At 36.6% G+C, this 16,478-nt stretch overlaps 1 protein-coding gene across 4 annotated transcripts in view; it reads right to left on the bottom strand.

The window, feature by feature from the left end:
- Positions 1 to 1,359: 1,359 nt before the first annotated feature.
- Positions 1,360 to 16,478, bottom strand: part of fgfr1a (fibroblast growth factor receptor 1a) — a 40,884-nt gene continuing 25,765 nt past the window's right edge. Inside the window, exons 8-18 of one of the 4 annotated variants that reach the window (XM_052563660.1) lie at positions 16,262 to 16,409; positions 12,183 to 12,379; positions 10,223 to 10,368; positions 9,963 to 10,084; positions 8,301 to 8,411; positions 6,900 to 7,090; positions 6,672 to 6,794; positions 5,332 to 5,402; positions 5,112 to 5,249; positions 4,923 to 5,028; positions 1,360 to 3,216 (exon numbers count right to left, since the gene is read on the bottom strand). In XM_052563660.1, coding sequence (XP_052419620.1) covers positions 3,037 to 3,216; positions 4,923 to 5,028; positions 5,112 to 5,249; positions 5,332 to 5,402; positions 6,672 to 6,794; positions 6,900 to 7,090; positions 8,301 to 8,411; positions 9,963 to 10,084; positions 10,223 to 10,368; positions 12,183 to 12,379; positions 16,262 to 16,409 — 1,533 coding nt within the window. In that variant the 3' untranslated portion in view covers positions 1,360 to 3,036. Of the gene's footprint in view, positions 3,217 to 4,922; positions 5,029 to 5,111; positions 5,250 to 5,331; positions 5,403 to 6,671; positions 6,795 to 6,899; positions 7,091 to 8,300; positions 8,412 to 9,962; positions 10,085 to 10,222; positions 10,369 to 12,182; positions 12,380 to 14,809; positions 14,955 to 16,261; positions 16,410 to 16,478 lie in introns of all 4 variants that reach the window. The other 3 variants (XM_052563662.1, XM_052563661.1, XM_052563663.1) reach the window with 3 other exon arrangements.

Below are 16,478 nucleotides of genomic sequence, written 5' to 3'. Positions count from 1 at the left end.
ATATCAATAGTGTAATGTTTTTATGGAAAGATATGACAGAAAGCTCATTTATCCAAAATTTTTACACAAATTGTAGCATTGCGTACAGTTTTTTAACCATTGTATTGGTAAAAAATAAAAATAAACAAACAAACATTAAAATAAATGTATTTAAGTTTTATGGAAAAGTTATTATTATTACAAATCAATTTTGGTCCTAAACTAGTTAGCCTTTCGTACTTTTCTTAACCCTATTAACCACTTTATTAACTACCCGCACATGGCATGAAGAAAAAAAAAATAGTAGGCAAAATTGTGTGCACAATTTATTTTTTCGCTCCCTCGATTTATAAATTGTGCGTGCGATTTACTAATTTGTTTCCTCGATTTGCTAAATTGTGTACACGATTTATAAATCGAGAATTATAATAACTATTTAGCAAATTGCACGCTCAATTTATTTTTTCTTGCATGTCATGTCCATAATTTATAGAAAATCTCCTTTCACTGACCCTTCAATGAAAAAGAACCAAAAAGAAATGTCTGTTTTTACCTCATTGAAGGGAAATGCCATTCCCTCAGAGTTTCGAATGGCTTTATAATCACTGAATAATGTATTTACAAACAGTCTCACCATGAATAAACCAGCAAATACACTAAACTAATGTTTATTAAGTTACTCTGATTTTCTTGGCTGCTCAGAGTAGTTTGGCCCAACACTGTGCACTTGTCCTCTCTGCGGCACTTAATGCTTGGAAGTACACAGCTTACATTGGATTCCCTTCAACTTTCTGTGCTAAAGGCTGAGATTCTGCTGACGTTGTTGAGTTAACACGTACAGGCTCAAGCACAGCTGTCCTGCTCCTGCTGATGGCTCCAATTCCCACCATCGGCCCAATCTGATAATACAAATCACTTTTCATCCTCCCTGCTAACTCACCCCCTCTCTCTTTCACACACACAAGAATATAGATGCTTTAAGACTGAGGGGTTACTGTCCTGCAGAGTTTAGATCCAGCTCTAATTAAACACAGCTGAACCAAAGTAATGAAGGTCTCCAGATTGAAATTTCAAGACAAGTGTGTTGGAGCTGAGCTCTGCAGGACACTGGCCCTCCAGGAGCAGGACTCGACACCCCGGCTTTAAGGTGTTCTTGTTGCAAGAGACAAATGTTTTATGGTATATTTCTACCAACCACATCTGCTTTTTTATTTATGTTTTTACTGTAAATTTCACTTCACAGAAAAGAGCAGCATTTACATTGTGTCTAACCTATGTTTCTTCCAAGAAACTATGAAATGATATGAAGTTGAGTAAACCATGACCTTGGAGTCACCCACTTTCAACTCAGAATAAGAATTCCACACAAGCAGTTGCATATAAAATAAAAGCTGATACATTTATTGATGCATTTGAGCCATAAATTTGGTGTGGTAGAAACCACAATGCAACACTCCCAATCATAATTGCAAGCCTTTGAAGAAAACAGACGTACAACCAGTGTTTCACAAGTCCATATCCGCTGACCCACGCTGCGTCTCAGAACAAAACAATGTTCCGCTAATTAATATTTACTGCAACTGTTCCATAAACATGACAAACAGTGTTAAATTTAAACTGCTGTATACTTCAACTACATTTTCAGCCGTATAAATCAAAGCTGGTACTTTTGCCTTGGCTGCAGGAGCGTGAGCTGGTAGTAGGCATCAGGGTTCACAAGTGCACAATGTGATGCATCAGCCGCTGGCAGGGAGCCAGTCGCCACGGTAACAGTGTCACCCGTCTGATGCATTTGTAGCATAGCACCTCGCTAGGAAGGGCCATTCACACCGCTATAAATAAAACACTAATGGCTACGCTCGGCTTTTACACTGTAAGCTATGCATTATAATATTTAATCATCCCTACTAACCTGCGGTAAATGAGAGAGTCAGTTTCACTGTAAACACCATTCGCGTTGTAAACTCATCAGCAAGAGTGATATTTACAAGGTTCTTTATGTGGCATGAAAGCTTTCGTGACAGCATTTTATTGTACGACATTTTTGTAGAGTAACACAAGCGATCTGTTGATCTTACCCACATTTGACCATTGTTTTAATGCACAGTCATGTCATTACATGAAACTAAACATTTATAGCTTCTCTCTGAGGTACATTTTAGGTGATTTATATATTTGTGTTCATCGAGAATTAAATTCTTTCCTATGATCTTTCCAAAAATGCACCGACTTGTTACAGACTTGCTTAAGACGCGAAGAAGAGAACCTTTTCAATACATATATTATATAATAGCTTAAGTCTGACGCTGTACTGAGTGTACCATCAGGAAGATAGCAGCAGTTTTGAGCCACTTCTGCCAAGCTGCATCAACGAGAGAGGACAACAACAACAACAACAAGAAACAAAACTGGCCATCTATCAGCTCTTAATAATATAATTTCATCTACAATTCTCCTGGACGTTTTTCGCAGTCCCTTTCAAAAGAGCTACACTTCAAAAAGTTCTACATAAACTCATCCGGGTACAAAAGGCAACAAATAGTGTAATAAAAATAAGGGTAGAGTGTAAATATATAGTCATATTTATACATTTCTAGATGTATTTACAAGAAAAGCTGTCAGTCAGATCATCTGTGTGCCCGTTGTTAAAATACATTCGGGCAGAGCATTTAGTAGGATACATTTTCTTATGAATTTGGTCAAAAGAAGAGTCCTTCTTGATAATAAACACTCCCAACAGCCATCATTCGGTTCCTCAATTGAAAACAAGGTTTTCTGTATTTTAGATGGCAGGAGGACATTTCATATTGATGAGTCTTGAGAAACACGCGTGTACCACTTTCTGCTCAAGTGCGCTGTAGCTTTATAGCAACAACAGGTAATGGGGTCAGTGAAGGCCCAGTTTGTTCTCTTCCAGCGGTGAAACTAGCGTCCATGCCAAGCTCTTCAGCTCTTGGCCGCTCTGTAGTGTGCTATGTGGCAAAGCATGGTCTCCTAGGGTTCGTGAGCCGAGTCCGGCCAGGTAGCACACTGGAGAGGAACTGACGGTGAGGGAGCTCAGCGCTTTTTGAACGCCACTCCACGGTTGGGATGAGGAGGGAATTTGGGCAGGCAGGGCTCATCAGCGCCGGGGTCATGGGAGAACACCGAGTCTTCACCGGAAGAGCACGTCGAGCTGCGTGTGTCGGGGAAATTTGGAGAAAACTGGTCCAGAGACACAGACAGGTCCAGATACTCCTGAAAACGTAAAATACCCAGATCATTTATTACTGTTGTTAATACAAACACAAATCATTGATATTATTATTGGTCACACTTTATTTTAAGATCCAATTCTCACTATTAACAAAACATTAACTCTGACTTTTCAATAAACTCCTAATCTGCTGCTTATTAATAGATAGTAAGGTAGTTGTTAAGTGTAGGTATTGGGTAGAGTTAGGGATGTGGAATATGGTCATATGTGCTCTAAGTACTAATAAACAGACTATATGCTAATAATAGGCATGTTAGCATGCCAAACAACTAGCTAATAATGAGAATAGGTGCTACCTTTTTATTAATGTTTTATGCTAATTTATTATTATTGCCTATTACTTATATTATTAGATAATTTATTTTTATTATTACCATTGATGATTATTAGTAGTAGTGGTTATTTAATAATAACTATTATTATTAACAAATTATTTGTTATTGTTATTACATTTATTATTTTAAGTTAGCATTTGATCATTTAATTATTATTACTGACTATTAATATTATTAATTAGGGATGTTCATTTCATTTATTTTTCCTAACATACAATCGACGCTCATCAACCGATTGTTAACCGTTAACCAACAAGATTATTTTAAATTAGAAATTAATGAAATAAAGTGTCTGTGACCCGTTAAAAATACTAACATTTGTTTTCCCGGGGATTCATTTTACATGCGCAAAAAGCAGCAATCAGAACACGAGGATTCACATGCATCACATCACGCACCTGCAGTGCTTCTGCGAAATAAATAATCCTATACGAGAAATAGATTTTTATTTAAATAGTCCTAATAAATTAAGAAAATGAACAAAAAACTCATTTTCGGTTCATTTTTGTGCTAAGCAAAAGGAAACCGAGGGCAGAAAGCGACATCCTATTTTTATTTAGGCTTATTAGTGAGGGGAACTAATAGCATACCTATGTTTACAGTGTTTAATATAATGTTTATAAACATTTCGGGTCAGCATTTAGGCCTATTTCTGAATAAAATAATACATTAAAATATGACTTCTTATTTTTTCTAAAAAAAAAAAAAAAAAAATTTAACCATGCAGCAAATCTTTTTAAATATTTTTATAAATTAATGAACCTAAATAAATAAATTACTTTTTAAGCTGTTTAACATTGTATAAATCGGTCAAAATCCTTAACGGTCGGTTAACAGTAAACTGGTTAAAATGAAAATCCCTATTATGAATTTCTGAATTACTCCAATACAAATACTAATTATTATTTTTATTAATACTACTACTACTGAAGAACAAACATTTTTTGTTGTTGTTATTTGTTAATATTTTCTATTAAGTTATTATTATTTGAGCATGTATTAATATACGCTTATTATGAATTATTAATAATAATAATAATAATAAAAAATATGATTGTTATTAGATCATTTATTTGTATTATCCTTGATGATGATCATTGATGTTCAAATTAGTATTTTCATTATCATTGACCAATTATTGTAATTATTAATTACTGAATAATAATATGCTTTATTATATTATTTAGTATATTTATTATTCAATATTTCTATGCTGTTATGCAAGGTCACAATTACATTTTATTAGGAGAAAAAAGGTTTTTTGAAGCACAGTTATAATGCCGTATAAAAATCATTGGACGCTGATTCGTGGATTATTAAACTGTTTTGATGTAGCTTCAGCGAGGGCTCACCTCATTGGACGTCATAGAGAGGGTGCGGTCTAGATCCTCCACCAGCTGTTTGAACGTGGGTCTCTGAGATGGGACGGCATGCCAGCAATCTCTCATCATCATATACCTGCAAAAGGTATACAGGTTTAAAAACTGTAATAAGGAACCCCTCCCATCATGACAGAAGATACAGCATTAAAACAGTCCTACAGTTCATGGGTACACGTGGAGGGGCGGTCCATGCGGTGGCCTTCCTTTAGCAGTTTGAAGAGTTCCTCAACAGGGACACCTGGATACGGTGACCCACCAAGAGTAAAGATCTCCCACAGCAACACCCCAAAAGACCACCTTAGATGCAAAGGATGACCATTAATGACAGACAGATGCATTTTGTATGCGATTGAGTTTTACAGAATATATTGAGACGTACACGTCACTCTGATGGGTGTAAATGCGGTCGAACAGGGCTTCAGGTGCCATCCATTTCACTGGTAAACGACCCTGTGGAAAACACAAGCACTTCATTCACTTAATCATCAGCTGTTTAATCAAGAACTGAGATTTCTGCTTGTGACAAATGCTGCCTTCAAATCCTGCTGGGAAGAAACTGTAATTAGTTTTGCTTGTGAAGCATCTCATTTGTCTATTATTCTTCTGTACAATCTTTGGCGCATAACTCGTCATGCGCCATTTGTCACAGACCCACAAATTAGGCGGAGAGGTGTGCTATGACTTTTATAAGCGATTGGGCCTACAATGTTTGCTAAGCAGGCAAAAAAACAAAAAACAAAAATAGATTTAACATTGCAACCAAATTTGACGGATCATTGCGCCAAGTGAGAGTTTCGTAGAAACATGGATCACTGCATTTGAAGAGGCTGGCAAGAAGTGCAAGGATATACCCCCGGCAGTGGGGTATAAGTTGAACCCTTGGGGTGCAAGAGCCCTCCAAAATTGGGCAACAGACATACTATGGTGAGCATGTGTATTTGCAAAAATGGTAACTTGCGTAGGAATTTTACATTACACACAATTCTGGATCAAACTGTCATTTATACATGGGTGGGACTCTCAGATTCCAGGACATGGGGGATCCAGACTCTCAGGATCATCATGAAGCTATCAAGCCAAGCCCTAGCAACCATTTACAGCACCCTAGCAACCCAAACCTAAAGAGGCATATCTTCAAATCTGAATGTCATAGAGGCATGGAAGTTGCTTTATATCATTTATACTGGCAAGCAGCCTTAGGAATATCATAATTGGCAGCTGCCAAACCACTCCCTAACAACCAACCCGAGTACCCTAGCAACCATTTAGCATGGCAAACATCTCTGCATCAGAACATCATATAGACATGGGGGTTGGCTCTTTTGACTCATGCTAGCAAACAGGACTCCCAACATGCCACACATGCTAGCATGCTAATAGCAATTAGCTTAGTGTTCAAATGTGCTAAAGAAATCCTAGCTAATTGATAAAACATGATTTAAAAAAACACGCTAGTAACTGCACAGTGCCGAGTTTTGCCACAGCAAGCACCACTCCCATTTACGTCTGAAAATGTATCTAGTTATGATTCAACGTCGATGTTCAAAGAAAATCTAATCGATAACTGCGCCAAGAATAATCTTATAAAGTATAATATTTCAGACAAGCAGCAGCTGCTAGAACAGGTTCATAATACTTTAAACAGCAATCAAAGACCAAATTAACATGATTTTATTTTTAATAAAGCGACTTTGCTTATGTCTAAGTCCAAAATCTTACATTGGTGGTCTTCTTGTAGTAATCAATATGATGGATGTCTCTAGCCAGGCCGAAGTCTGCTATCTTCATAACGTTATCTTCAGTTACCAGGACATTACGGGCAGCCAAGTCTCTATGAATACACTACAGCAGAGAAAACATGCATGCTTTAATTAATCAAGGACATAATTAATCCAAGACATATGTTAATTTGACTGATATGAGAACAAAAGCATTTGAGACCCCCACCTTCTTGGATGCGAGGTATTCCATGCCCCGTGCCACCTGGTAGGCGCAGGACACCAGGTCTTTGACTGACATGTTCTCCACAGGCACCTGGTCAGGGTTGTAGCAGTACTCCATCCCAGGAGGACGACGCACACGCAGATACTCCCGAAGATTGCCCTTTGAAGCAAACTCCACAATGACGTAAAGTGGACCTGACAATAGAGATGTGAAACATTTCAGTCACATGTAGAAATATAACACATAATACAAATACTCATTAAGGTGTCTAGAGAGCAGCTTACTGGAAAGCCATTATAATGCCAGTATTTCTATCATACAACATAATGACAGCAAATGTGATTTAAATAAACATGTATTTTACACCTTTTTTTTTTTTTAAGTCTCTTATGCTCATGAATGCTGCATTTATTTAAATTGCATTTTTTAAATATTATTACAATTTAAAATAATATTTTTCCATTTAATATATAAAAAAAATATATATATTATGATGCAGAATTTTCAGCATAATTACTCCAGTCTTCAGTGTCACAAGACCCTTCAGAAATTATTCTAATATGACGATTTGATGCGCAAAGAATCTTATTGTCAATTAAAAAAAAAAAAAAAAAACAGTTGTGTTTATGTGGAAATGTGACAGATATTTTTCAGGATTCTTGGAATCAAATGTTTAAAAGAAATCTCTCTTTTTTAATTTCTTTCTTTTTTTAATAAAAGCCTTTTCTGTCACTTTTGATCAATTAGATTTATCCTTGCTGAATAATAATAATAATAAAAAAATATTCAAAAAAAAAAAGTTTTAAACGGTGTTTTTATTGTTAACCAAAACTATTAGAAACATTTCTTTTTCAATTATAAAGCCAAAATAAATAAAATAGAAAAACCTTTTAAAAATGTTTACAAAAATGCTGCTTTGGTAAAACTTCAGTTACAAAGGTGACGAAAACTTACAAATGAAATATAAAAAGACATATAAAACAAAACATAAACTCATAAGAAAAATACTAAAATGAAACTGAAAATATATTTCAAATATTAACAAATACTATAACAGTACATAATACAAAACATTCTAAATAATACAAACAAACAACAAAAATACTAACAGTACTTAATTCATGAAACAAAAAAGAATATATATATATATAATACAGCCTTGAAGAGGCTGCTGTTTCTAATCTAGGATTTACAAATGATTCAATAAGGAAGCTGGGTCAAATTTATCTAGCATATACAATCACAATAGCTGGACTGATAACAACATCCTGTCCTTTTGAAGGCAAAAAGCAGCGTGCCTTACAAACTGATTTTGAAATATGAAATGATATACGTCCGTATCTCTAAACGTCTCCATCTGCCCACCAGTCTCCCTCCCTCCTTCCTAATTCCTCCTTCACTCACCATCTTGTGTGCAGGCCCCCAGCAAGTTGATGATGTTCTTGTGTTTGCCAATAATCTTCATCATTTCCATCTCAGAGATGAGGTCTGACAGGTCCTTCTCTGTGGCGTCGGCTATAAAAGCAATATTGATGAACACACATATATTTTAGTATGACAGGTCACGAAACCTTCAGCCTGTTAGCTGTGAGGGTCACACGGACCGTGCAGACGGGACATTTTATTTATGCTTTCCTTTTTCATTTATTTCTGATGTCGACTTGAAATCAACTTAACAGTCTGCAACATTTAATTTGCATAATTTGATGCATTTTCCAGTATTTTATTGATAGATAATCATGTAGAGCTACACTTGATTTTAGTGGGAAAAAAATGTTATAACTGGGATTTTTTATAAAGTAATGCGCATTGATGGATTGTGTACAACAAGTCCAGGAGCATTTATTATTTTTGTTCAGGGTAATTCAGTTTGCTAAAATTTATAATGGTGTTGAGAAAAATACTGTCTATGTATGATGAATAGTAAGTGCGTCAGATGTTAACTAAGAGAATGAATCAAATGGATAATGAGAGTTTGGGAGTTTGTTTGAGTTTGTTTTGCCAATTTATCTACAGAATCAATTCATAAGAGTCATTTATTTGTGAATCAGCCAACGCAAATAGGACAATTGATTCATTATGTAGCAGTGCTATAGAATCAGTGATGCAGTGCAGTGTTTTTATTGTTAATTAAAAACTAAAACCATTGGACATATTATGAAGCTGTAAATAAAGCTCAAATGAAATGTAAACATTGGGATAAAAACCTAAACTTAAAAAGAAATGGAAAAAAAAGAAACGAAAAAAACTTTGTAAAAGAAATAAAAACAGTTGAAGATGAAGTACAAAAAAAATGTATATTATAAAAAGTATGTTTTTATATATCTATATAATAGCAACATTACCTATTAAGGCTGTCAGTGGATTATTTTTTTTTTTTTATCTAATTAATTACTGGGTGCTGCGATTAATTAATCTTGTTAAACTAAATATAGTTGTGAAAATACACCCAAAAGATCATTTAAAACTATTATTGTATATAAAAAAAGACAAAAGCACATACAATTTGAAAAAATGAAATGAAAACTGAAAATATTAAATAAAAGCTAATCCAAAATATGAATAGGCCGAAGTATATTTAAAATATTTATAAAAAGTAACAAAAGTACAAAAGTAACAATATAATTATGTTAATATAATAATATCATGTATGCAATCATAATTAATTATACTATTATTACATATTCTGTTAATTATTATCATTCTTATAGTATATAATTTATACTAAACAACACTAAAATAATACTAGTAATTAATGCTAAAAATGATATTAGTTCAGAAACCTGCACACACAGAGTGTCTGAGTGTTTGCGAGCATTCATTCTCCGAGGAGAGGATGGGAAACAGACAGTCTGGATCAGAATAAACAGCTGTTTTGTATGGTATGTGACACAAGAGCTCGCTTAACATGCTTCAGGGTCAAGGTGAAATACAGACGAACGCTCAGCAGACCATCAGATTCCTCGTGAGACACTGAAATCAAAGATTGCTGGGGTACTTCCATTTTTTAAAACACACACACACACACACAACCGTCAGCTAACAACGGTGGCAGAAAAGACTTACATTTGAGCATCTTGACAGCCACTTTGGTGATACGACTGGGTTTGTCTTTATCCATCCCGACAGCCTCGGCCATCATCACCTGCCCGAAGCAGCCCTCGCCAAGTGGCTTCCCAAGAACCAACCTGAGACACACACACACACACACACACACACAATATTAATCACTGTTGAATAGCAAACATTTCTTCAGGCCATTTGAGCATTTTTATGAATCAGCTGGTCAACAAATGTTGAGTACTCTGTGTGTATGTGTGCGTTACCTGTCTCTGGCCACCTCCCAGCGAGGGTCCTGGGGCAGTTCATATTCGGAGACCCCTGAGAGCATAGGGGATCCACTGGAGGACAGACGCGAGGGCCGGACCAGCATCCCACCTGAGTGCATAGATGAGCTGGAGTCCACAGACACCTGCACGGAAACACTTATAAATTACTCTCCGTACAAGACAGCAACAGAAAAGAACATTTGAAGACTCGTGTGTGTATGTGAGTTACTAGCTCAAGAGGCTCCTACAGATGCTGATGCAGAAATATGAGCAGTTCTCAAAGAAAAGAGAAGTACGCAATCAAAACCCCAAATTCAACAATCAACTCAACAAGAAAGTAAAAGTTTGCCATTTAAGGCAAACATAAAACCTTGAGGAAAACCTTTTTTTTTACAATGACAAATACAATTTTCAAAAATAAGTGTACACATTGAGATTTTTTTAAAGCTTTTAAAAAAACGTAGTCATATTTACTGATTGCAGGTTTCACAAAACATTCAAGTTTGTCACAGAGGACTCTGCTAGGTTTGAGAGGGACTTTAAACATCACTGTGGGGAAAGTCCAATAAATTCAGTAGGAATCTACATGATCTGGAGTTTCATATGATAATTTTCCCATGCAGGTTTCACAGCGGGTTCAAGTTGGTCACGCCGTTTCACTGCTGCCTGGTTTGAAAGTAATGTATACATCACTAGAGCATTGCAAGGAACCTTGAGTTTAAATGAAAGATTTTATTAAAAGCCATATGAAAGCTTTATTTCATCAGGAATCCATGATCTGAATATTTGTAAATAATTTCCCCATGCAGATTTCACAAAAGGCTCAAGTCTTTTCTGTAGGAATCCACGTGAATTTTGCATGAAGAAGCAATTTCACAATGAGTTCAAGTTGGTCATGCAGTTCAGTGCTGCTTGGTTTGAAAATGCTTCATACATCAAAACACAAAAAAATTAATAAATAAAAATTGTGAATGTACCTTAAAGCTGCAGTAGGTAACTTTTGTAAATATATATTTTTTTACATATTTGTTAAATCTGTCATTATGTCCTGACAGTAGAATATGAGACATATAATCTGTGAAAAAAAATCAAGCTCCTCTGGCTCCTCCCAGTGGTCATATTGCCATTTGCAGAAATTCATCCGCTTCCGATAAGAAACAACCAATCAGAGCTGCGGTCCGTAACTTTGTTTGTGTTCAAAATGTAGAAAAATTTACATAATAAGCGAGTACACCATGAATCCATTTTCCAAACCGTGTTTTTGGCTTGTCCTGAATCACTAGGGTGCACCTATAATAAGTGTTTATATTCGGACTATTTTAGATTGCTTCGGGGGTACCGCGGCGGAGTAACCCAGTACCTTTGTGATTCTTCATAGACATAAACAGAGAGAAGTAGTTCCGGCTACGATGTTCTTCCGCAAGACGCAAGCAGTTCTGTTTATTAACCACTAGAGCGTCAAAAGTTACCTACCGCAGCTTTAAGGAACAGAGCAACACTTTAGTTTAGGGATCAATTCTCACTATTAACTAGTTACTCATTAGCATGCATATTACTAGCATATTTATTGTTTATTAGTACTCATATAGCACATTTTAATGCCTTATTCTGCACGGCCATATTTTATATCCCTTAAAACTTACCTAAACTTAACAACTACCTTAACTAACGATTAATCTGTTGTATATAAGGAGTTTACAGAGGCAAAAGTAATTTTACTAATAGTTAGTTCATAGTGAGAATTGTTCTTTACACTAAAGTGCGACCAGGATTTTATTTAATGGAAACCCTCTGACAGAATTTTCATTGCTTAACATTCTAATTAAATATCTTAAAACTGGCTCTAGATAACCCGTGTTACAACACATGTTCAACAGTAGCATTAACAGGAGAAGAAGCTGTTGAAATGAGAGGTTTGTGTTTAGTGGTAAAGAGATCAAACCCCCTATCTACTTTCTGTTACCTGTCTGCGCAGCGGGATGCTCTTGGCCAGCTTGTGGACGGCCAGCTGGCTGTTGAAGTCACTTTTCTTGGCCGAGCTGTGCATTTTGGCCAGCACAGCGATCACTACCATCACACAGATGAGGAAGAAGCCCACGCAGTAGATCAGCACCTCCAGGTAGGTCTGGTTCGGCAGTGGAGTCGGAGGAATGGCTGTATTATGAAAGACGGGAGCAATGCAAGGTGGCAGAAGAGAAGGGAATGAGCTTTCTGAATGCTCAAGGAATGATGATGATGTGTATTTTGATGACTTTGTGTATTAAAAATGAGAAATTAAGTCTATACATGTGCAAACTGCTCAAGAATCTGTACCAGCAGAGCTTGAATCTTTGACTATCACTGCAACTGACTTAATGCCTTAATGTTTTTGGGATTTATTAAATTACACAACTCATTGCACAAATTATTTATTGCAATTCTGAGTTTATATCTTGCAATTTTCAAGAAGCAAGGTAAAATCTTCTTTTTCTTTCCTGGAGCTTAGCAAAAGGTCAGTTGGAAAGGATATTTTGAACTGTGACCTAATGGTCAGCCTGTGTAGCAGATATTTTTTTCATAAACCTGAATATACAGCACAGACACACTGATCCACACACATACATGCACAAAACAAACCAAAAATCCTCTTAAAACAATTCTGGAGACGGCGTCGTTCACGTGAGTGGCGCACTGCAGTGGACACAAACTCCTATTGTAGCATGATAATTACTTCTTTCATGGATCGGGTTTCATGGCACATTCTTCTGCTTATGTGACTAGCAGGAGAAGGAAACCACTGCTCATGATACTTGGCAGCTCTCGCTTCGAGATTAGGCCAAAAAATTGCCTCGTGTAAACTCATATGAGACATTAAATTTGCAACACAAATACAAATGTAAATTGAGAGTAATGGCTTATCTGGATGGGGAGACAAAATCTGAGCGGGTATGCATTTCAGTATAAATGGAGAGCTAGGTTATGAGGGTAAGATTACATGAGAAGTCTGGCTGATACAGATATTTCCTATGCTATTCGGTTGGTGTTTGTCTGCCCCAAGGCTCGGGTTCATAATGCTGGGTTTCTTTTACACAATTCATGCACACAAAAGATGTTATTGTGTCATGTATACATTTCACACAGCACACAACAATACACATGCATTGACAGATCACTTCTCTTTGACTTCTCTTTTAATAACTAAATGAACAATCAAATATGAATATTGTGGTGTGAACATGAAGCTCAAATGCTAAAGTTATTGAATTTACAAAAATGGGCTTTGTAATAAGACTTAAGCCCACAATTCGCTGACTGCAACATGCAAGAAGACCAACATTCAACCGTGAGAATTAAATTCCATTCTCAAGTGGTGAATGTATTTAAGACTGACAAGCATCTTGATAAATTGAATCTACTTAAATAGATTTAAAACAGATTCACCCTCTGAGTGAGGCATTTATCAAACCAAAGCCAAAGAGGAAATGATGTCAGCATAGCCTTTATGCTTAGAATCATGCTCTTTGCGATGCTTGTCCAGTGTTTAGGCAAACAGAAATGTTAATTGGAAACAGGTTAATCTTGAAAAACTAGGAAAAGTGTTTTATACTATAAAAGTTTATAATGGAAACAAAGCTTTGCCAAACCCCAAGCCTCAACAAGTCTCGGTTGTTATTTGTTATGTTTTACATAACTTATTTTGCAGTTAAATTACAGTTTCTGACGTACTTTGATTCTACATATAGGCAGAACATGTTGTACTACAACTAGGTACTAAACCTAACCTTAACTCATATGAAATCCAAGTGGTGAACATTAGTATTTCTGTAAGTACATGTACTTTAAAATAAAAAGCAATTGCTCTTTACCAATGCCAGTTGGCTATGAATTTTTTTTTTCCACAATTGAATAAATAACATGGGGTTACCAATATAAAGCAAGCCACCCACTTTAAGGCAATCCATTAGAATGAAACTGCTTTAATGAGTCCACTGTTACAGTCATAAACTATTTTCTTGGTGCACCTCTAAAAAGTTAAGTTTTACTCTAGAGATTGTGGGATGTTTGGCTTCACTCTGATTCCATTTTTCATGTCATTTTGACATGCTTCGACTGACATTTTGAGTGTCAGTCAACACCCAGATGAATAAAAAAAAACACAAAGCAGACACAAAGGGGTTGAAGAATGGTGCGGTTCACAAAGAATAGGTTTGCATTGTTACTTGCTACAAAACCACAGCATTACTTGTAATGAAAGTAAACATAAGTGTAAATATTTACTAGCTCTAAGTATAATGGATTGCTTTTTTATTGCGTTTTTGTCAAACTGACTGAACGCGAATCATATTTATGAAAAGTGAGTCTATGTGCTAAAACAGAGTAGGGTTATTTTGTGGTCTAATATGCTCCAGTAAACCCAATTTTAACAGAGCATGAGAGTCAAAAACACTACTTTGTGCTTTCCATCAAGTCAAACCTTTGAACAAATGATTGTATGATTTTATGAAGACACAATGCAGTGATGACACCGAATTCAACCCACAGTGTGAACTGCCGCTGTTATAAAGAGAGAAGAAACCAGCAACCAAAAGAAGCACCACAAGATACCTTTATAGACAGTCAACCATGCAGTGTGATGGGAGTGGCCGATAGAGTTTCCAGCCAAGCAGGTGTACTCTCCAGCATCCTCTAAAGACACATTCCTGAGATGCAGTACCTCCATCTCCTTATCCGTGGTGTTGACGCCTGCCGTCTATAGAGAAAAGAACCACAGGATGAAGCCGTAGAGCTCCGGGAAAACCCATTAGAGTTGAGAGAGAGAGGTTTTGGATAAAGAGCAGTGAAGAGAAAGGTGTTGGAGAAACACCCTTCAGCACCCATAAAGAAATCAGGACTGCTCTCTGATTGGATCCTTCGATGACCCTGCTGACAGATGGTTATGGTTAGATGAGAACGAAGCACATGGCTTCACCTGCTAGAGACCCAACACCTGAAGATGAGGGTGACGTCCACCCTCCAGAGTCCACATGCACAAGACGGGCCACATGGAACATCACCCAGCAGAGACTCTCACATACTCACATATTCAGAAAAGGAAGCAAAAAGGGATTTGAAAGGTCTGTTAAAGAACGTGTGACAAAGAAAGAGTCAGGATGCCAAAGGTACTGAAACGATACTATAGTACCGATTGAATTTGCTATCCAAGTAGTCAACACATCAAGAAAACACTGGGAGGCTCTATTTTAAAAATTGTGGCCATCTTCAGAAGTGATTACTATTGGCCAGATAATATAAAACAAATAAATTTATTTTTTTTCGATGGATGTGGACTGTTTAAAAGGTTTCTCCTCACTTTTCTGCAAAGGAGTGCAGAAAGCAGGAATTATTATTTTTGCAGTTACTTTTTTTTCCATAATGCAAAAGCAATGTAATGTTAAATTGTATCATTTCTTCACATTTCAAAAAGTATACTTGAAAGGTTGTTAAATATATCCAGACTATATGCGTTCCCTAGAATTATGAGATTTATATTAATATTTGAAGTGAATTTTTACTGTATTATTTTATTGTATTAATACAATGTTTTTCAATTGTGGCAACCCAATGAGGAAGAAAGAGATTGTAGAATTTAATTATGAAAGCAAAGAAAAAGTGGAGTCAGGTAGAGAATAAGCCCTTGAGCGAGCTGAAGGAATTTAGACGGGAACATTCCCAAGGTGCCACTGAAATGCTTTTGAAGTGCAAGAGAGCGCAAGTAATCTTCAGAGGGCATGAAACACACCCTTATTAGGAGGGCAAAGTGTTGCACAAAGATGGAGAGAAGGAAACATCCAGTGTAAACAAAAGCCAAAATACTTCCAGTTGCTCTGCTGGGATTTTCCATGGCGTCATTTAAGGCACCACAGGAAAAAATAAAAATAAAGAGCGACGAAGTGAGAGGATGTGTCGCAGTCACCTAAAAGCCTTATAACCGCTGTCTCTACCTCCTTCTAACTGTGTATGACTGCCTCTTTCGGCATGGATGATCTCTGAATCTCTGCAGCAGGAGTCATGTGTTACCTTGCAAGTGTTTAACGACGGTGAGCCATGCTGATTGGTTGGCTTGGCCTATATAATTGGCCACTTTACATATATACTCCCCACTTTCTTCTTCTGTCACGTTGTACAGCGTCAAGACCTGCGTGTCCGAGCTGTTGACCCCAGAGTGCTGCGGAGGTCAAACATATGTCAGAGGTCAAGCACAAAGTCAAACATTGAGGTCACTCAGATCCCAGCC

This window comes from Carassius gibelio, chromosome B8 (genome assembly GCF_023724105.1).
Source record: "Carassius gibelio isolate Cgi1373 ecotype wild population from Czech Republic chromosome B8, carGib1.2-hapl.c, whole genome shotgun sequence".
NCBI lineage: Eukaryota > Metazoa > Chordata > Actinopteri > Cypriniformes > Cyprinidae > Carassius > Carassius gibelio.
This window is presented reverse-complemented; position numbering and strand designations above follow the sequence as displayed.